At 37.0% G+C, this 18,202-nt stretch overlaps 1 protein-coding gene across 2 annotated transcripts in view; it reads left to right on the top strand.

Annotated features, from left to right (window-relative positions):
* Positions 1–692: 692 nt before the first annotated feature.
* LMAN2L (lectin, mannose binding 2 like) overlaps positions 693–18,202 on the top strand; it is a 30,610-nt gene continuing 13,100 nt past the window's right edge. For both annotated transcript variants that reach the window (XM_051976410.1, XM_051976409.1), the window contains exons 1-4: positions 693–996; positions 5,034–5,152; positions 10,826–10,943; positions 12,787–12,869. In XM_051976410.1, coding sequence (XP_051832370.1) covers positions 792–996; positions 5,034–5,152; positions 10,826–10,943; positions 12,787–12,869 — 525 coding nt within the window. In that variant the 5' untranslated portion in view covers positions 693–791. The remainder of the gene's footprint in view (positions 997–5,033; positions 5,153–10,825; positions 10,944–12,786; positions 12,870–18,202) is intronic.

Raw genomic sequence — 18,202 nt, 5'->3', positions numbered from 1 at the left:
GCAGTGAATGATATACAAGTTTCAAAAAATCCAAAAACATTGCTCATGATGAACCAGCTTCTTGGCAGTTAGGTGATGAAGTGGGTAGTGTGCCAGACCCTAGAATAAGGAAGATTCATTTTTGTGAGTTCAAACCTGGCTTCAGATAGATACTTAGTAGCTGTGTGATCCTGAACGATTCAATTAATCCTATTTGCCTCAATTTTCTCATGTATAAAATGAGCTGAGAAGGAAATGGCAGACCTCTCCAGAATCTTTGCCAAGAAAATCCCATGTGAGGTCATGAAGACATGATCGTGACAGGTACAAAAAACAAAAAGCCAGTCTCTAGCTCTAAATTTCCACTTATAGGATAGTAACGGTTTAATTAGTTGGGACAAAGAAAGATCCTTTTCACTACAGCTCTCTTTCATCCATCCCAAATGAGGCAAAAGCAGTTCTTAAGCATATTCATATGGCCCTTCACCAGGGCCCTTGAGATTTGATTAGGGGGGAAGAAGAACAAGAATAAACGGTACTATTTTTTTAAAATTGTAACGAATGAAAAGACTTCATTCCCCAGAAGACTTTGCGGCCCCCAAGAAAATGCAAATTTAGCACAGCATTTGTACTACCACGCCTCTCCTTTGGGTTGGCAGGGCAACTGATGCCCAAGGTACCCAATCAGCGAGATGCTCACCTGTGCTGGCGGGGACACATTGACAACCAATAGCATGCGGGGCGGGTGACCCTTCGGGCCAATGGGCCAGGAGAGAGGGCGGGCGTTGGGCTAAGCGGTGTTAGCGAGGAAGATGGCGGTGGTTCCCGGAGCCTCGGGCTGGCCGTGGTGGTGGCGGTGGCGATGGCAAGGGCAGGGGGCTCCGCCTGTCCGGACAGGCTTCGGCATTTTGCTCTTGTTTCTTTTTCTGGGTTCTGGGCCGGGGCTGGGGCCGGCCAAGGCAGACCAGACCGACGAGTACCTGAAGCGGGAGCACTCGCTGTCAAAGCCGTACCAGGGTGAGGGGGCCGGTGTCGCTCCGGGAGGGTCTGGAATGCGGGGTGGACGCGGGGCGGGCCCTAGGGGGAGAGGTCATTGAGCAGAGGTCTCTGGCCAGAGGTCAGGAAAACTCAGGACTGGGGACCGGTGACTCTTCCGCATTTCTGATCGGATGTGAGCGCCCCGTGGTTGAGCAGAAGCGTCCAAGTCAGTTCGGACTGACCCCAGGTTTCTCTAGTGCCTCCTCCGAGTCAGGAGCTCTGCGGGGTCTGGAGCCGTAGTTGGCGAGCAGAAACAGCCGCAGAGGCAAATAGTTATTTGTTACATGGTATCCCTGGATGTGAAGTCAGAAGACTTTGATTCAAATCCCAGTTCTGCCACTTAACTCCCTGAGTGACCTGTTTGGCCAAGCCACTAAACCTCTCGGGACCTCATTTTTCCTCTTTAGGAGAAATAGATGGTTATACTAGATGACCTCTGGGGTCCATTTTAGCCTCAGACTTATGAGTCCAAGGACTTGATTCATTTTTCAAGGTTGGTTAGAAACTTTCCCATTCATAGGTTCTGAGTAGGCAATTCTTTCAAAGACATCCAAGCTGTAAACGACTATAAGAAAAAAAGCTCCAAATTACTAACAGAGAAATGCTAACTAAATAACTTAGATTCCACTTCATACCCATTAGATTGACAAAGATGGTAGAAAAGGGAAAATGACAAATGTTGGAGGTATTGTGGGAAAATGGACACATTATTAATGAATTGGTCCAGCCATTCTTGGAAAGCAATGTGGAACTGAGCAAAATGTCACTAAATTATGCCTGTCCTTTGACTCAGTGATATCTTTATTAGGCATACACTCCAAAGAGATCAAAGAAAGGAAAAAAGGATCCATCCGTACCTAAGTATTTATAGCAAATCTTTTTGTAAGAGGCAAAGAACTGGAAAGAGGATGCTGATCAATTGGGGAATGGTTGAACCACGTGTAGTAGAATACTGTTGTGCTGTAAGAAATTATGAAGATAGAGAAACTTGATAGAGAAACTCGGAAAGACTTATATGAAGATATGCAGAGTGAAGTGAAAATAACCAGAATAATTTGTATAATAACAATAGTATTGTAAAGAAAAAAAAAAGAAAGAATTAAGATCTCTGATCAGTATAGTGACCATCCATGTTTCTAAATCCATATTACCTCCTAACAGAGCAAGAATGGGTTCAAGATTTGAAGTGAGATGTACAATTTGGACATGGAAAATGCCAGAATTTATTGTCCTTGACTGCATATTTATAACAAGGATTTTGCTTTTATTTTTATTCTTTCATTTAAAGGGTGGGATGGAAAAGAGAAGAAAATAACACTTAATTGATCAAAAAATGAAGTCAACACTTTCCTCCTTGCCCCTCCCTCCTCTACTTTCCCAGAACATTTTGTCTGCTTCACTTCTTTGCTACCATCTTTGGTCATATTTGAGTGTAGGGAGATAATTTGATTCTAGTGCAAAGAATAATCAAGAGTATGGACCTTGGTTCTACCTAAGTAAGCTTTTAAAATTATATAGTTTTGCAGGCCTCAGTTTTTCTCAGGGGTAAATTGAGTGATTGGACTAGATAGTCCTAAATTTCCTTGCAGCTCATCTATGATCTTTCCTACTCTTCAGATTATTAAAAAGTGCTTCATGGGTAAGAGCTATCTTTTTTTCATCTCTATATGTCTAGTATCTAATAAAATATTGTGCCTCTAGGAGACACTTAATAAATCTTTGTTGAATTTAACTTCATTATCTTTGTCTTATTCAGTTACTAAAGAGTATTCAGAACTTTAATCCTAGGCCGCTAAACAATGGGAAGAGAATTGTATTTAAAGTAAGAGTACTGGTGTTCATAATTTTGACTTTTACTACTACCTTATCACTAATTCATTTTACCTCTTGGATCCAGATCCTTGTGTTCCAAATTTTCCCCTTCCCTCATCCCCCCTCCTAGATGGCAGGTAATTCACTATATGTTAAATATTAAAATATATGTTAAATACAATATATGTACACATATTTATACAGTTATCTTGCTGCACAAGAAAAATCATGTTAAAAAAAAAAAAGCTGAGAAAGAAAACAAAATGCAAACAAACAACAACAGAAAGAGTGAAAATACTATGTTGTGGTCTACACAGTTCCCACTGTCCTCTTTCTGGGTATAAATGGCTCTCTTAAACACAAGATTATCAGAACTGATCTGAATTATCTCATTATTGGAAAGAACTAGGCATTTTCTAAATAAAGATAAAAATGAAAATCAGTCCCTCAAAGAGGCTACATTAAAGCCAATGGATACAATATTTAGATATGTAAGTAAAGACAAACTAATCTAAAGAGCAAGAGAGCATCAATCCCTAGGGAGATTACAAAATCTTTGCTAAAATGTATCACCTGAGTGGAAACTTGAAGGAAGCTAAGGATTCTAAAAGGGATTGGTCAGGATGGGAGCTAGAATGCCAAGTCTGAGGAATAGCAAGTAGTCCAGATTGATTGGAATATACAGACTGAAAAGGAGCAGTCATTTTCTACACACACACACACACACACACACACACACACACACACACACACACATACACACACACATGCTTACATCTTTGTGCCCTTCCTATAGTGCATTTTCTTTCTTTTTTTTTTTTTTAATTTTTATTTAATAATAATTATATTGACAGAATCCATGCCAGGGTAATTTTTTTACATTATCCCTTGCACTCGTTTCTGTTCCGATTTTTCCCCTCCCTCCCTCCACCCCTCCCCTAGATGGCAAGCAGTCCTATATATGTTGGATATGTTGCAGTATATCCTAGATACAATATATGTTTGCAGAACCGAACAGTTCTCTTGTTGCACAGGGAGAATTGGATTCAGAAGGTATAAATAACCCGGGAAGAAAAACAAAAATGCAGATAGTTCACATTCGTTTCCCAGTGTTCTTTCTTTGGGTGTAGCTGCTTCTGTCCGTCATTTATCAATTGAAACTCAGTTAGGTCTCTTTGTCAAAGAAATCCACTTCCATCAAAATATGTCCTCATACAATATCGTTGTCGAAGTGTATAATGATCTCCTGGTTCTGCTCATTTCACTTAGCATCAGTTCATGTAAGTCTCGCCAGTCCTCTCTGTATTCATCCTGCTGGTCATTTTTTATAGAACAATAATATTCCATAACATTCATATACCACAGTTTACCCAGCCATTCTCCAATTGATGGTCATCTATTCATTTTCCAGTTTCTAGCCACCTGTAGTGCATTTTCTGAGCTTGTATTGGACATGCTGTACCATGAGCCAAACAGTGATGCCATTTTTGATACTCTTTGAAAAGGAAGGACAACAACCAACCAAATGTGTATATATAGTGAGTGTATGTATGTTGTCTATACAATTGACCATTTGGAAAATATATGATCTGAGGCATGTTATCTGCCTTTACTCATTTTTGCATCTCAATATAATATTTGCTAGTATTTAGATAATGTTTTAATATTAACCAAGTTAGTATATATTTCTTTTGATTCTCATAATCCTGAGAAGTAGGTGCTATATATTTATCTCCATTTTTCAGATGACCTCGAAAGAGCTTCAGTGACTTGTCCAGGGTCATACAACTGTTGTGTCTGAGGCAGAATTTGAATTATGTTTTCCTGATTCTGAAGTCCAGCATTTCTATCTACTTTTTCACCTAGCTTCTTTAATTATGGGCACTTTTTTTTTCTCTTATGATGCCCTGGTTTTTTTCATGTGTAAAATGGGAAGAATGATCCTGATTTCTGATCAGTGTTGGATGGATAGAATGATGAATAAATGAATAAACTAATAACTCTAAAATTCTTTGGAATCCACGGCTGAAAGGGGCAGCATGATGTTGCACAGTTAAAAAAAATTTTTTTTAAATGTATCTGTGAGATGCAGAGGTAAGTTAGTAAGAAAGTAATAGCTGCTTAGGGCAATAGGAGGCAAACAATTGATACAATAGAAAAGAAAGTGTTGATTTATGAGAACTTTTCTACTTTTTTCCCTATAGGTGTGGGCACTAGTAGTTCTTCACTGTGGACATTGATGGGTAATGCTATGGTGATGACCCAGTATATCCGTCTTACCCCAGATATGCAGAGCAAACAGGGGGCCCTGTGGAACCGGGTGGTAAGAATCTTTCTCCCTATTCTATTGGTGATCAAGCAGGCTGTCCAAGAAATTTAAAAGGTCATCCTATAGGCCATAACCCAATCCTTTATTTCTGACAATGGATCTAGGTGATCCATTTTCTGGGAGAGGATGATAGTTGTTTTGAATAACACTTGTATGGCTAAAGGAATACTATAAATATACTTTTATTCTTTCTAAATAGTCCAGTATGGATTTATCATTTGTGACATTATTTAAATCCTTGTTTGCATTTTGAATTTGTAAAACCTGTCAGGTTCGACATATTTATTACTTATCATTAAAAATAGCTACATACCAAAAAGGACATGACTTCAATTTTGTGTTAAAATTACTGCCTTTAGATTTTTAGAATTCTTTCATTATACTGACCAAGAAGTGTAATCTTATTGTTCTTTGGCATTTTTCTCACTTCATTTTGTCTTTCTTCAGAAGTGCATGCTGTATTCCTAGTGTGGACCTGATTTCATACAAATGTAACATGAGGCTACTGGTTTTTAATATGCTTTCAAATCCTTTAGGACTGTTTAGTTTCTCTGCACAATTCTTAGTATCACTTTAGATTTTCTCTTGAGCTCCTGGAACCTGAGCTTGCTTTTTCATGTCTGTGTTACAAACACTAAAGGTGATCCTCTGAGCCTGCTAATGATTTTCAGCAAAATAGATCTATTGCAACATCTCTTAGGATTTTTTGGCAGAGAAGTGAGGAAGTTCATTTACTCAAGAACTGTCTCACTAATTTAAGTTTTGATAATATTGCATCATTTTTTCCCCTCGGTCTTATTTTTAGATATAGTCAATAATAATGTAATAAGTCTTGGGAATACAGAGACCTGGCTTCTAGTTCCAGTTTTGTCATTGAATCATTGTGTGATCTTGTCAGACAAGTTATTTCTCTGTACCACAGTTTTTTCTTCTGTCAGATTGGATTCTAACTTCACAGGGCTTGTTAGGATAAAAACTATAACAGATGTCAAGAACTGTGAAAAAGTTATATTTGCTATATAGTGATGTTAGGTATTGGTATTCATATGATCATGTATGTGTCATCTACTGAAGTTTTATGAATTGTCAAGTGGCAGAATCTTAGTAGTCCTTTTGATGAGGTTTAGATTTGGGAAACCCAAGTGAAATTAGGGTTTCTGGTAGTCAGGGAGTTAAATGAGGTCTAGTGGCAGGTTCAGGGTTCAGGGAATCAAATGGAGGGGTTTGGCTCCCCTGTAACCCCTCAAGATTTGGCACAAGGGTAGGGAGTTTTGGGGAACTCCCTTCTGGCGGTGCAGAAACCCCCTGTAAAGAAATTTACAGACCCGAAAACCTAGATTGATAAAAAGAGGTTTATTAGGTTTATTATGGGTATTGGAAGTAAGGTTAAAGTCTAGTTAGGAAATAGGTGAGGGTAAAGAGAGGATAGCACTGGAAACAGTATTTCAGTGGGCAGAAGCCCTTGGTGTGCCAAGCTTAGTATAGCATGGCATTTTTGGAACCTCTGCAAAGAGAGGATTTTCGTTTGGCTCTTTTATAATAGGGGGCTTTGGCTACAAGCTGAAGGGGGCTCGTGGGTAGAGTCCCAAGTTGACTCCTAGCTAGGTTTCAGCTTGGAGCTGGAATTTGAATTGAATTCTATGAGTTTCAGGACTGAGCTGACCCCACCCAGGTAATATGGAAACTGTTTGTCCTTGGGACAGGGTCCCTCATTGAGGCAGAGTGGAAGGAAATTTTCTTCTTTAAGGATTTTCAGGTTTTCAGGGTCCCCTCTTCACTTTGACATACTCTTTAAAAATTTGATATGTTTTGGCACAATTCATTCCCATTACATATCTAAACAACCTCCCAACAAAGTACATTCCCCCAAAATAATTTGTTAATTGCTAACAGAAAGGATGTAGGTCATTATCTTTTAAAAATAAGTTTTTAGTTGGAATTTTTGTCACATCCTTTAACTTTGACTACATGACACTAATATTGTTCATTTGGACAGTTTGCCTATTCTGTTGATAGAGTACATCAGAAATGAGTTAACAAATGGTAGCTCTCCATGGTTTTTGTTGTTTACTTTGTTTTGGCTATTGTGTATATTCTTTTGACTCTATTTTCAAAATTTCTCATACACATTCTCCTATATGTCTCTGAATTCTTCATCTTTAATCCTTAAATTAATTTTAAGAAGCCTGTATTGTTAGCCTGGTGAAGTGGAAAAGGCTTTGGATCAGTAATCAGGAGCCCTGCTTTCTAGTTCTGCTTCTACCTCTAGTCAGTATATGCCTTAGGACAAGCTATTCTAAATACAAAGACTTCAGCTTCCTTACTAGAAACTGTAAAAATGAAACAAAAGACAAAACTTCAGTTGGAGAAATTAACAACATGATTTGGGATATTCCTGGATAACTGTTTATATAAAAAAGATTTAGGGGTTTTTAGTTGACTGCAAGCTTGATATAATCAATATTATCAAGTGCTTACCAAAAACCAAATGCAATTTTAGATTGCATTCATAAAAACTGCATTCCAGAATACAGGTGATTATAATAGTTTCATTGTATTCTATTCAAAGCACATCAGGTATATTGTAATATTCTGTGTTAGGTGCCACATTTTAGGAAGGATATTCATAAATTGTAGTGTGTCAAGAGGAAGATGACAAAGGTGATGAGGATACTTAAAACTATGCTGTATAAAGAGCAGTTTAAGGTATTTGCAGATATTTTCTGTTTCATGCCTTAGGAGAAAGAGACTTAAGACCAATGGTTAGAAATTGTAAGAAAGTTGATGATGTGGGGAGGAGGAGGTCTTTTATAAAAGATGAGATTCTGCAGTTACCAGACTAACTCAGCCTGGTTTCAGACATCCCTTTTTTCCAATTCAACTCTTGATTGTAGTTATTGTCATATATTTTCTGTCATACAAATTTAAAATGAAAATTAAAACTGACTTAGTATGTTATAAGAGACAAAAGCTGACCTGTGTTTTCAAATCTTCTGGGATGAATCTGGTTGGCATTTTTATTCTACTGCCTAGAGATACTTTTGTGTTATGTTATACAGTTAGGAATCAAAGGTCCCTTATTAAAAACTCATTTCCTTAATATCTATAATCATATTTATATGTGATAGCTTCTTCACAGCGACATTTTTTCTTCTAAATTTTCAGCTCCTTATTTCTATTTATTTATACAGCAGAGGCTTTTCCTATAGTAATTGTTCAGTAGTATTCTTTTCTGATACTCTTTGGGTGGGAAATGAGAAGGAGATAAAAGTAATAGAGACATGACTTGTTGATATCTGCATCTAGTTTTAGGAACTTTTATTTACTTCTCAACTAGTAAGGGACCAAGAGCTGGTTGGAGTTATTTATGTCATTTGGTAATTATTCCCCAAACCAATTCAGGAGACAAGATGTTCTCTAACTTGACTTTTTTTGGTCTTTTATGATAAGTGAAAACTTTAGCTTTCCCACTCAAAGGTTGATAGAAGAAGATGTAGGTTTGTTGAGGTCTAGCTTTGGGGTACCTAAATGAAATTAGGGTTAAGGTCTAGTGGCAGGTTTGGGGTACAGATTCGGCGCAAGGGTGTCTAGTAGCGGCGCGAGTTCCCAATAAAAGCATTTATTGGCCCAGAGAGCTAGATCGATAAAAGAGGTTTATTATTAGATAAGCAAAGTTAAAGTATAGGCGAAGGGAGAGATAAGAAGGGCACTGGACAGAGGGTCCAGTGGACAGAGGGTCCTCACATGGTAGCCATGTTTGGAATCTCTGCAAAGAGGGGTTCCCTTGGGGCATATCCGGGTGGGGCTGGGAACAGGTCAGATCTTCTATTGGAATTCAAAGGGAGCAGGATTTGTGAGTAAAAGGGCAATTTACATTATTAACTAGGAGAGGGTGGGAATCTAGAAAGGAATCTTTCCCGCATCAGGTTCTTTAGAGTATTTCAATTGAGAGAAACTGATGGAGTCACTTTGGGCTGAAAATGAATATTCAAAAAATCCTTGGTTTAGAGCTGGAATAGATTTAAGAAGCTATCTGGTCCAACCCTTCTTTTTATAGATGAGGATATGGGGTGTAACATATTTAGTGACTTGACCCATAGTTACGCAAACTTTGGATTTGAACCTAGACTCTCTGACTCCAAATCTTAACATTCTTTCTTCTTTGCCATTCTACTTACTCATCCACAGTACTAGCCTTATCTTTTCTTGATGATTGAGGGTGAAGGTGGTGAAGGCTAAATTTCCTTTTGACAGATGAGGAAGTTAAGACCCCACAAGACTGGATGACCTGTGCAAGTCATATGGTATGGTACAGAGGAAGGCATATTGAACTAAGAACCAAGAGACTTAGGTTTGAGTCCTACCTTTGACTCTTACTCCTTAGGTGACTATGAGTAAATTTGGGTTGCATTTATAGGACACATCTAAGCCAACAGGACCAATAATTTATGATAGTCTTGATTCACCCTGTTGCTTCTGCCTTGTTCCAGCCGGGGGAAAAAAAAAAACACAAAATAAGAAAAAATTAGCAGGTTTTACATGTAAGAAATGAGTGTGATCAGGCAATATAGCCAGAAATGCTTTCCTCAGTCATAGGTTTATAGAATCATAAGTTTAGAAGTAGAAGGGACCATAGAGATTATTTATTTCAACTCTCATTTGAGAGATGAAGAAACTGAAGGTCAGTGGAGTTAATGGCTTTGATGAGGATAATGCAGCCTCACCCAGAAGAGCATTTCATTCCCTGGGAAAGACTCTGTTCCCAACATTATGCACTTTTTGGATGCAAAACCTACCTTCCCTGGGAAAGACTCTGTTCCCACACTATGCACCTTTTGGATGCAAAACCTACATTCCCTGAGAAAGACTCCTTTCCCACACCCAATCTCAAGTATGTTCCTTTCGGATGTAAAACCCGAATTGTTTTGTTTCTGTATAAGAGTAAGCCCTGAGAAAATGTTTTTCGGCAATTCTTTGACATTGTCCACCAAGAGAACATCTTGGTATCTCTCTCTTTAATAAAGCCTTTTCTTATCACAGCCTTTTGTGTAGCGTTTCTCACTGCGAACCCACCCTAACTTGGTGTTATGGAGAACTAGGAGACCAACCCATTTCCCTGCCACGATCCATACCTCATCAGCTTGTCCCAGGTTCTATAGATAATAAGTTGGCAGAGCAGAATTTTGAATCTAGGTGTTTTTGACACCAAATCTGTTGCTGTTTTTATACCTTATTGTAGTCAGGTCAGTTCAGCACCTCATGGCTTTTCTGGCTCTCAACTCCCAACTTACTGTTGCTGCTTCTGTTTGGGAAACAGTCAAGTGGGAGACTCTTGAGATAGAGATAGTGGATGACAGATATTGTACCTTTTCTTGGATTACTTTGGTCCTTAAGTGAAGGGAGCATGCCATTTCTGTTATATAAAGAATCTGAAAGAATTTGTCTCCATTTAGTTGATTCTCTTCTCTTTTAACATCTTTTTTAATATAATAAAATAGGATTTCACATAAATTTAGTAAGCCTTAGATCTCAAGTTCTAGTTTTTCTATAGTGTAGTTGTTATTGTATTAACTATATGTTAATTTTCCCTTTGTATAGCTTGCTGTTGGGGAATTGAGAGCCTGAAAATTCATCCTTCTCTTGACTCTTATACTTTTTATTTTGCAGCCTTGCTATTTGAGAGACTGGGAATTGCAAGTGCATTTCAAAATCCATGGACAAGGAAAGAAAAATCTGAATGGGGATGGCTTTGCAATCTGGTATACAAAGGATCGGATGCAGCCAGGTATCAATACTTTTGTTTAGAGTCTCTGTGGGATGTGGAAAGATATGCACCTTTGCAGAAGACATAGAAGGCAGCTCTCTTTATAGAATGTGAATTACTTTGCCATTTGTATTTGTAACCAACAAGTCTCGGCCTTAGAATGGGTCTAAAATCCTGGCTAAACAAATGGGTTTGGCTTAATCTCTAAATGGCTTGTTGTTCTTTAATAGCCTCTAGGTTTTATATTGGAATGTTGGCTATTGAAAGCACAGAGAAGAAGAGCCCAACCCAATAGTGACATACCCTAAAGAATCTTAACAGAACTAAGTCATAGGGGAGAATTAGAGATTTCTGCTTATGGAACCAGAGTTACTATTGCTAATTTTTCTTTTTTTCCAATAACATTTTATTTTTCTAAATAAATATAAAGATAGTTTTCAACATTCTTTTTCCCCCGAGGCAATTGAGGTTAAGTGACTTGCTCAGGGTCACACAGCTAGGAAGAATTAAGTGTCAGACCAGATTTGAACTCAAATCTTCCTGACTTCAGGGCTGGTGCTCTATCTACTGTGTCACCTAGCTGGCCCTCAATAGTCATTTTTATAAAACTTTGTGTTCTAAGTTTTTTTCCTCTCCCCAAGTCTGCAGTCAATCTAATATTGGTTAAACATGTGCAGTCCTTTTAAACATATTTCCATATTTGTCAAGTTATGCAAGAAAAATGACCAGAAAAAAAGAAAAAAACCCATGAGAAAGAAAAAGCAAGCAAACAAAAAAAGATGAAAATACTGTGCTTTGATCCACATTCAGTCTCCGTCATTCTCTCTCTGGTTATGGATGGCATTTTCTATCCCAAGTCTATTGAATTGTCTTGAATTATTGGAATTGTCTTTTTTGCTGAGAAGAGCCAAGTCCACCATAGTTGATCATCACATAATCTTGTTATTTTGTACAAAATTCTCTTGGTTCTGCTCACTCTGCTCTGAATGCATTCATGTAAGTCTTTCCAAGCTTTTCTAAAAATCATCCTGTTGATCATTTCTTATAGAATAATATTCCATTACTTTCATATACCATAACTTATTCAGCCATTCCCCAACTGATGGGCATCTATTCAATTTCTAGTTCCTTGCCACTACAAAAACCACAGATAACAGAAACCTGGAGCTAATGTCTTTATGGCACTAGAAAAAAGAAAGGAGGGGAAATAGGATGCAAGGGTATGTTTTGATGTAAAACTTTTGTCATTTCCTTTGATCTGCAAATAAAGCCTCACTACTACCAGAATGGGAAGCAGTGACAGAATATTCAACTTAGGATCAGTAGCATCAGTTCTTGGGTTTTCAGGAATGTTTTTTGCCTCCTTTTGGATTCTGGATATCCTAAACCATGAAAACAGCTGAAGTTGCTTTAATCTTTGGTGCATAATTTCCATTTTGGAGAGTTTTAATAAGTTGTGAAGATGAGACAAGATGCTCTTGTTGCTTATTGGGATCCTTCTTTAAAGAGAGAGAGGACTTAACTTGATCTAACTTCTTAAGAATTAAAAAGCTTTGTCCCACAATTTAGAACTTTCAAATTCACCTCCATTTCTTGGGGGTGTGATCTTCACAGAGTGTTTTTGAAGCAGAAATTGGTGAAATTGGGGGTCTCTTGACAGCCAGGGTTTTATCTCAGAGAGCTTCTGTATGGTTAATGAAGTTTGGGATGATATTGTTTCTTTTTGCCTGGCTTTTCCCTCCCCTCACTTGAAATCTTACTACTCCAGAGAGAGGAGAGAGGAGAAAGAGAGAGATACAGAGAGAGATTCTTTGGAATGTTCAAAACCTTGTTTTGATTCATCTTTGTTTTTTCATTCTTTTAGGACCTGTTTTTGGGAGTAAGGACAACTTTGTAGGATTGGGAGTATTTGTAGACACCTATCCCAATGAGGAAAAACAGCAAGAGGTAAGGACAAGTGGTAAAACATACATCAACAATACTGATTTCACAATTCCTGTTTCTTAGGAAAGTTGATTTGACAAAGGTTTGGCAAGGTTATTGGATAGATTAGTTTGCCTCATTTGCCTACTCTTTTAGACTTTAGATATTGTCTTTGTTTTTTGTAAAGGGAAAAGAAGAGTTGTTAAAGATTGGGGACTTTTCTCTGGTATTAACAATTGTCTACATTTCATACGTGAACTAGTTTTCATAGTTCTCATTAATTATTGTTCATATATTTCTCACTAATTATGACGCTTCATACTTGTCTGTATTCATTTGTGCGTGCATGCACACATATATAAACTAATGTGAATGATCTTTTCTTTTCTACCGCTATCCTTATCATACCCTCAAAGTTGAGGGGCAACTATTGTCTTCCATGTGAAAGTCTAAATAGGAAACTGGTCTCAGAATCCCAGAATTCTTTTCCTTAGAGATCATGTGAGAAAACTATTGTTCTTCAGTGTTTTTCAGATCTCTTTAAATAGGCAGCAGGAGGTCGGTTGATTGTCCATTTTTGCTCTGTGGAGACTGACATTAGGAGCAAGAAAGATTATAGTGTACCTGGATTTCTTTTACTGATTAAATAAATAAAAGGGTTGTATGAAAAGAAAGACAGAGATGGTAGTAAACTAAAAGGTCATTGTAGAAACTGGAAAGGGAAGCCTGAATGGGAATGTTCATTTTGCTACATAGCAATGGGATGATTTGATATTTTTGAGTTTTAGTTTCTTTGTGCTTCATTTCTGGGATCAGTGTGTCAAAGTTATTTTATATGCCAAGAAGAGGGATTATTAGCCTTGAAAAAGGATTCTAAGATCTAGAGGTTTAATTGAATTCAATAAGCATTCTGTTAATGTGATTTACTGATTATGTCCTGAGTTTGGGAGATACAAAGGCTAAATGAAATAAAACTCTGCCTATAAGAAGCTTACATTCTACTTGGAAGATATAACATTTTACAAATGTGTGTGTGTATGAAATACACAATGATTGAGAAGGGAAAAAACAGGAACAACTTGAGTAAGTTGAATCTTGAGGAGGAGAAAGATTCTACCAAGTCAAGATAGGAAGGATGCATATTATGGATATGTGGAATAGCCTGTACGAAGATGCACAATTGGGAGGTATAATTTGTTGCTCAAGTAGTAGCATGTAGTGGGTCATTTTCATTAGAATGTGATGTCCAGGGAGCAAGATAGACCTAAGGAAATTTGCAAACTGCCATTTCTTTTTTTCTTTTTTTTTAACTGACCAATTTTCCATTTATTCTTTTTTTTTTTAATGGCTTTTTATTTTAAAAATATATGCAAAGATAGTTTTCAACATTCACCCTTGCAAAACTCTGTGTTTTAAATTTTTTCTCCCTCCCTTCCCTCATCCTCTACCCTAGGCAGAGAGTAATCTAATATAGAGTTAAATATGTGCCATTCTTCTATATATATTTTCACAATTATCATGCTGCATAAGAAAAATTAGACCAAAAAGGGAAAAAATGAGAAAGAAAACAAAAAGCAAACAAACAACAACAATAAAAGGTGAAAATACTATGCTGTGATCCATAGTCAGTCCCCACAGTTCTTCCTCTGGGTGCATATGGCTGTCTCCCATCAAAAATCTGTTGGGATTGCCCAGAATCACTTCTCTGTTGAAGAGAACCAAGCCCATCATAGTTGATTATCACATAATCTTCTTGTTGCCCTGTACCATAGTCTCCTGATTCTGCTCATTTCTCTCAGTATCAGTTCCTGTAAATCTCTCTAGGTCTCTCTGAAATCATCCTGCTGATCATTTCTTATAGAAAATAGCATTTTATAACATTCATATCCCATTACTTATTGAGCCATTCTCCAGTTGAGGGGCATCTATTCATTCACACACTGCCATTTCTTTAAAGACCATGCTGAGTGCATGGTGTTTCCTCTCACTGGACATCTCATTCTTCTAATGGTTCATTATCAGGATTCCCTTTCTCATTAGTTGGCATTTCTGTAATTTTTTCAAAGTGATCCTCAATATTTTCAATAGCCAGGTAGCACAGTTGCTGTTTCTTTTTTGGTAGAATACGCCAAAAAGAGGAGAAAAGTCGTAACATGGTAAGTGTAAAGTACACTTGGATAATCAAAATGTTGCTTAAATAAAGATTTAGCTTACACCTAAAAGATTTCAGCTAACCCGACCATTTTGAGGTAGATCTATTCCTACATATAACGTGTTGCTTTCTAACTCCTCAGGTTATTTTTCTCCATTTGGTTTTGACCTCTAGGGTTAAGATGGGGGGCGGGGAGGGGAGAAGCTTCCTCTTTGAGATTTTGAGGCTGCTTGTTTTAGACATACTGATGATTTGGTAAAAGGTTCATAGGAGTAGAGTCAGAAAGGACGTCACAATTTTCTAGTCTAGCCTCATAGTTAAGGCCCAGGAAATTTATGTGACTTGTCTGAGATCACACAAGTAATAGTCACCAGAGAAGGGATTTGAAGGTTTGCCATTTGACTTTAGGCCCTGTGTTTTTTCCACTACATGGTAATTCCCTATGTTGAGTAGATAATTGTTATCCAAACTTATATTTTATATCCATGTCTTAGAATATTATTTATCAAGCTATTAAGGTCACTTGAATTGGGAGGCTAACAACTACCTCTCCTCTTCCCTCCCCCTCCCCCCCCAACAAACAAACAAACCCCAAACCCAACCAAAATGAAAAGCAAAAACCCAGCAACCAAAAATACCCTTAGGTATTTTGTTCATGGCATGATGTACTTTCTTATACTCCACTGACAGAAGCAGAGATGGGTGAGCATGCACCAAACTTTTGGATTCTTGTGACCTTGGCTTTGCTGTACAGTAAAATGAGGCTCAGAAAAATGGTAGTGGGTGGGAAGTAGCCCTTCACTGCCATAGCACAGCACTGACTGAGGCTCCTATGTGAGAACAAGGGACTTCCTCTCTTCTCTATTTCCACGTCATGTGGTATAGTGCACATTGCAATTAATATCTCAGTTGTTCTTCACAATCCATTTTACAAATGAGGAAATTGAGGCAAATAGATGTTAAGTGACTTGCCCAGGCTCACAGAGCTAGGAAATGTCTGAGTCTCCATTTTAATTCAGGTCTTCCTAACTCCAGGCCTGACACTCTATCTACAATGCTCCCTAGCTATTTATCTGGGTAACTGGAAGCAGCTGGGAGACTAGTTCCTTCCAGGGCTAGATTTTTGATTTTATGATCTATTACCAAATCACAAATGTTTCGGAGAAAAGCCAATTCTCAGGCCTTAATAATAACAGCTCCTATCAATGAGATATGTTATGTCTAAGGCATTTTGCAAACTTTAGAATGCTATGTAAACATCTCCTATTCCTATTATGATTTTAGAGTTATAATACAAAGAAGTTGATGCTGATCAAAAACTTATGAGAAAAACACATGAAGGGTCAGTACATGCCTGGAGTTTTAAGCCTCTCCCTGGCATCACTCTTTTTCTTCCTCCAAGGCACTCACTCAAATTTCTATAACTTAATTTCTCTATCAGAGAGAAGGGTACTATTTGTTAACCATAAAGACCACGTAAAAATTGCCAGGGTCATAAAGTGCTGTGTAAATACTAATTAAATTCTTATTCTAGTTTTATCCTTCAATAATAAAACCTTCAGCTGATGGTCAGCATTTTCTCCCATGAAAGTAGGAACTTTTACTTAAAAGTTTCAGTGCATTCAAAAGTGTTCTTTCAGAGTGTGAATATAGACTTTGCTTGATGGAAAAGGCAGAAGTATAGCTCTTTATAGGATCTGATGTCTCTCTTTAAGAAACTGGGGATGGATGGATAAATGAATGAATAAAAGAAAGATCATTTATTAAATACTTACTATTTATAAAGTTATGCTAAGCTCAGGGTTTCCAGATAAAAAGGTAAGGTAGCTTTTGTTCTCAAGAAATTTATACTCCAACTGGGGGAAATCACATTTAAAAAGTATATAGTTTTTAAAAAGTATATAGTAAGTTCAACCTGAAGCTTTCAGAAGTGTCTTGTCTGTACTTCTTTCTGGTATTCCTTCTATTCTTTTCTCTGCATTTCAGTATATATATATCTTTTTAAAATGGTACCTTTAAAATATACCTTTCCTTCTTAGTTTCTAACATAACTCCTGCCTTGGAGGAAGAAAAAGAAAAAGAAAGCCTATTAACCAGTATGCATAATCAAAACAAAACAAATTCCCATATTGTTTATTTTTGAAAATATATTTTATTGCTGGCATCTTGGCATCTCTTTCAAGAGAAAAGTATGCTTCATCATTAGTCCTCTAGAATCATAATCATTTTAATGATCAAAGTCTTCAAGTCTATTAATGTTATTTTTCACAAATCTTGTACATATTTTGTCTTTTTTTTCTTTAAATTTCTGACACTATAAGCTTCATAATGGTATTGCGAGGTCAAAAGGTATGCACAAATTCTAGTGATTTTTTTGGTGTGTGCATATTTCTGAATTTACTGAATTCCAGATTAGCTGGATTGATTCACAGCTCAATTAACAGAATCTCTTTTAACATTGCTTCTCAAATTTTCTGTTTTCTTTTTTAAAAAAAAAATTTAATTTTTCGGTGACACAATGGGTATAGTGTTGGGCCTGCTATTATTAGGAAGACCTGAATTCAAATCTAGCCTCAGTCATGTACAGGTGTGTAACCTTAAGCAAGTCACTTAGTTATTGTCTTCCTCATTGTCCTTATCTGTAAAATGGGGACAGTATTGGGATCCAGTTCCTAGATTATTATAAGGATAAAATGAAATAATATTTGTAAGACATGTTATAAGCTTTAAAGCACTATATAAAGGTTAGCTTTTATGTATTTATTTTAACCTATATGATGGTTATATGATTGGTGGAACTTCAGAATTGCCTAAATACCAATCACTACTTAGTAGTCACTTGTAGCATTTTTTCTTTCTTTCTTTTAAATTAAAAAAAAAAATTATAGCTTTTTATTTACAAGATATATGCATGGGTAATTTTTTAGCATTGACCCTTGCAAAATCTTCTGTTCCAACTTTTCCCCTCCTTCCCCCCACTCCCTTCCCTAGAAGACAGGTAGACCGATACATGTTAAATATGTTAAAGTATATGTTAAATACAATATATGTATATATATCCATAGTTATTTTGTGCAGCATTTTTTCATATGGCTATTAATAGCTTAGTTGTCTTCCTTTGAAGAAACACTTTTTCCTTTGAATAAAACTGCCTGTTCATATTTGATATTTTACCTCTTAAAGAATGGTTATTTTTAACATTTTA

Source organism: Antechinus flavipes, chromosome 2, assembly GCF_016432865.1.
Source record: "Antechinus flavipes isolate AdamAnt ecotype Samford, QLD, Australia chromosome 2, AdamAnt_v2, whole genome shotgun sequence".
Lineage (NCBI taxonomy): Eukaryota > Metazoa > Chordata > Mammalia > Dasyuromorphia > Dasyuridae > Antechinus > Antechinus flavipes.
The sequence above is the reverse complement of the archived record's forward strand: the minus strand, read 5'-3'. Positions and strand labels throughout refer to the sequence as shown.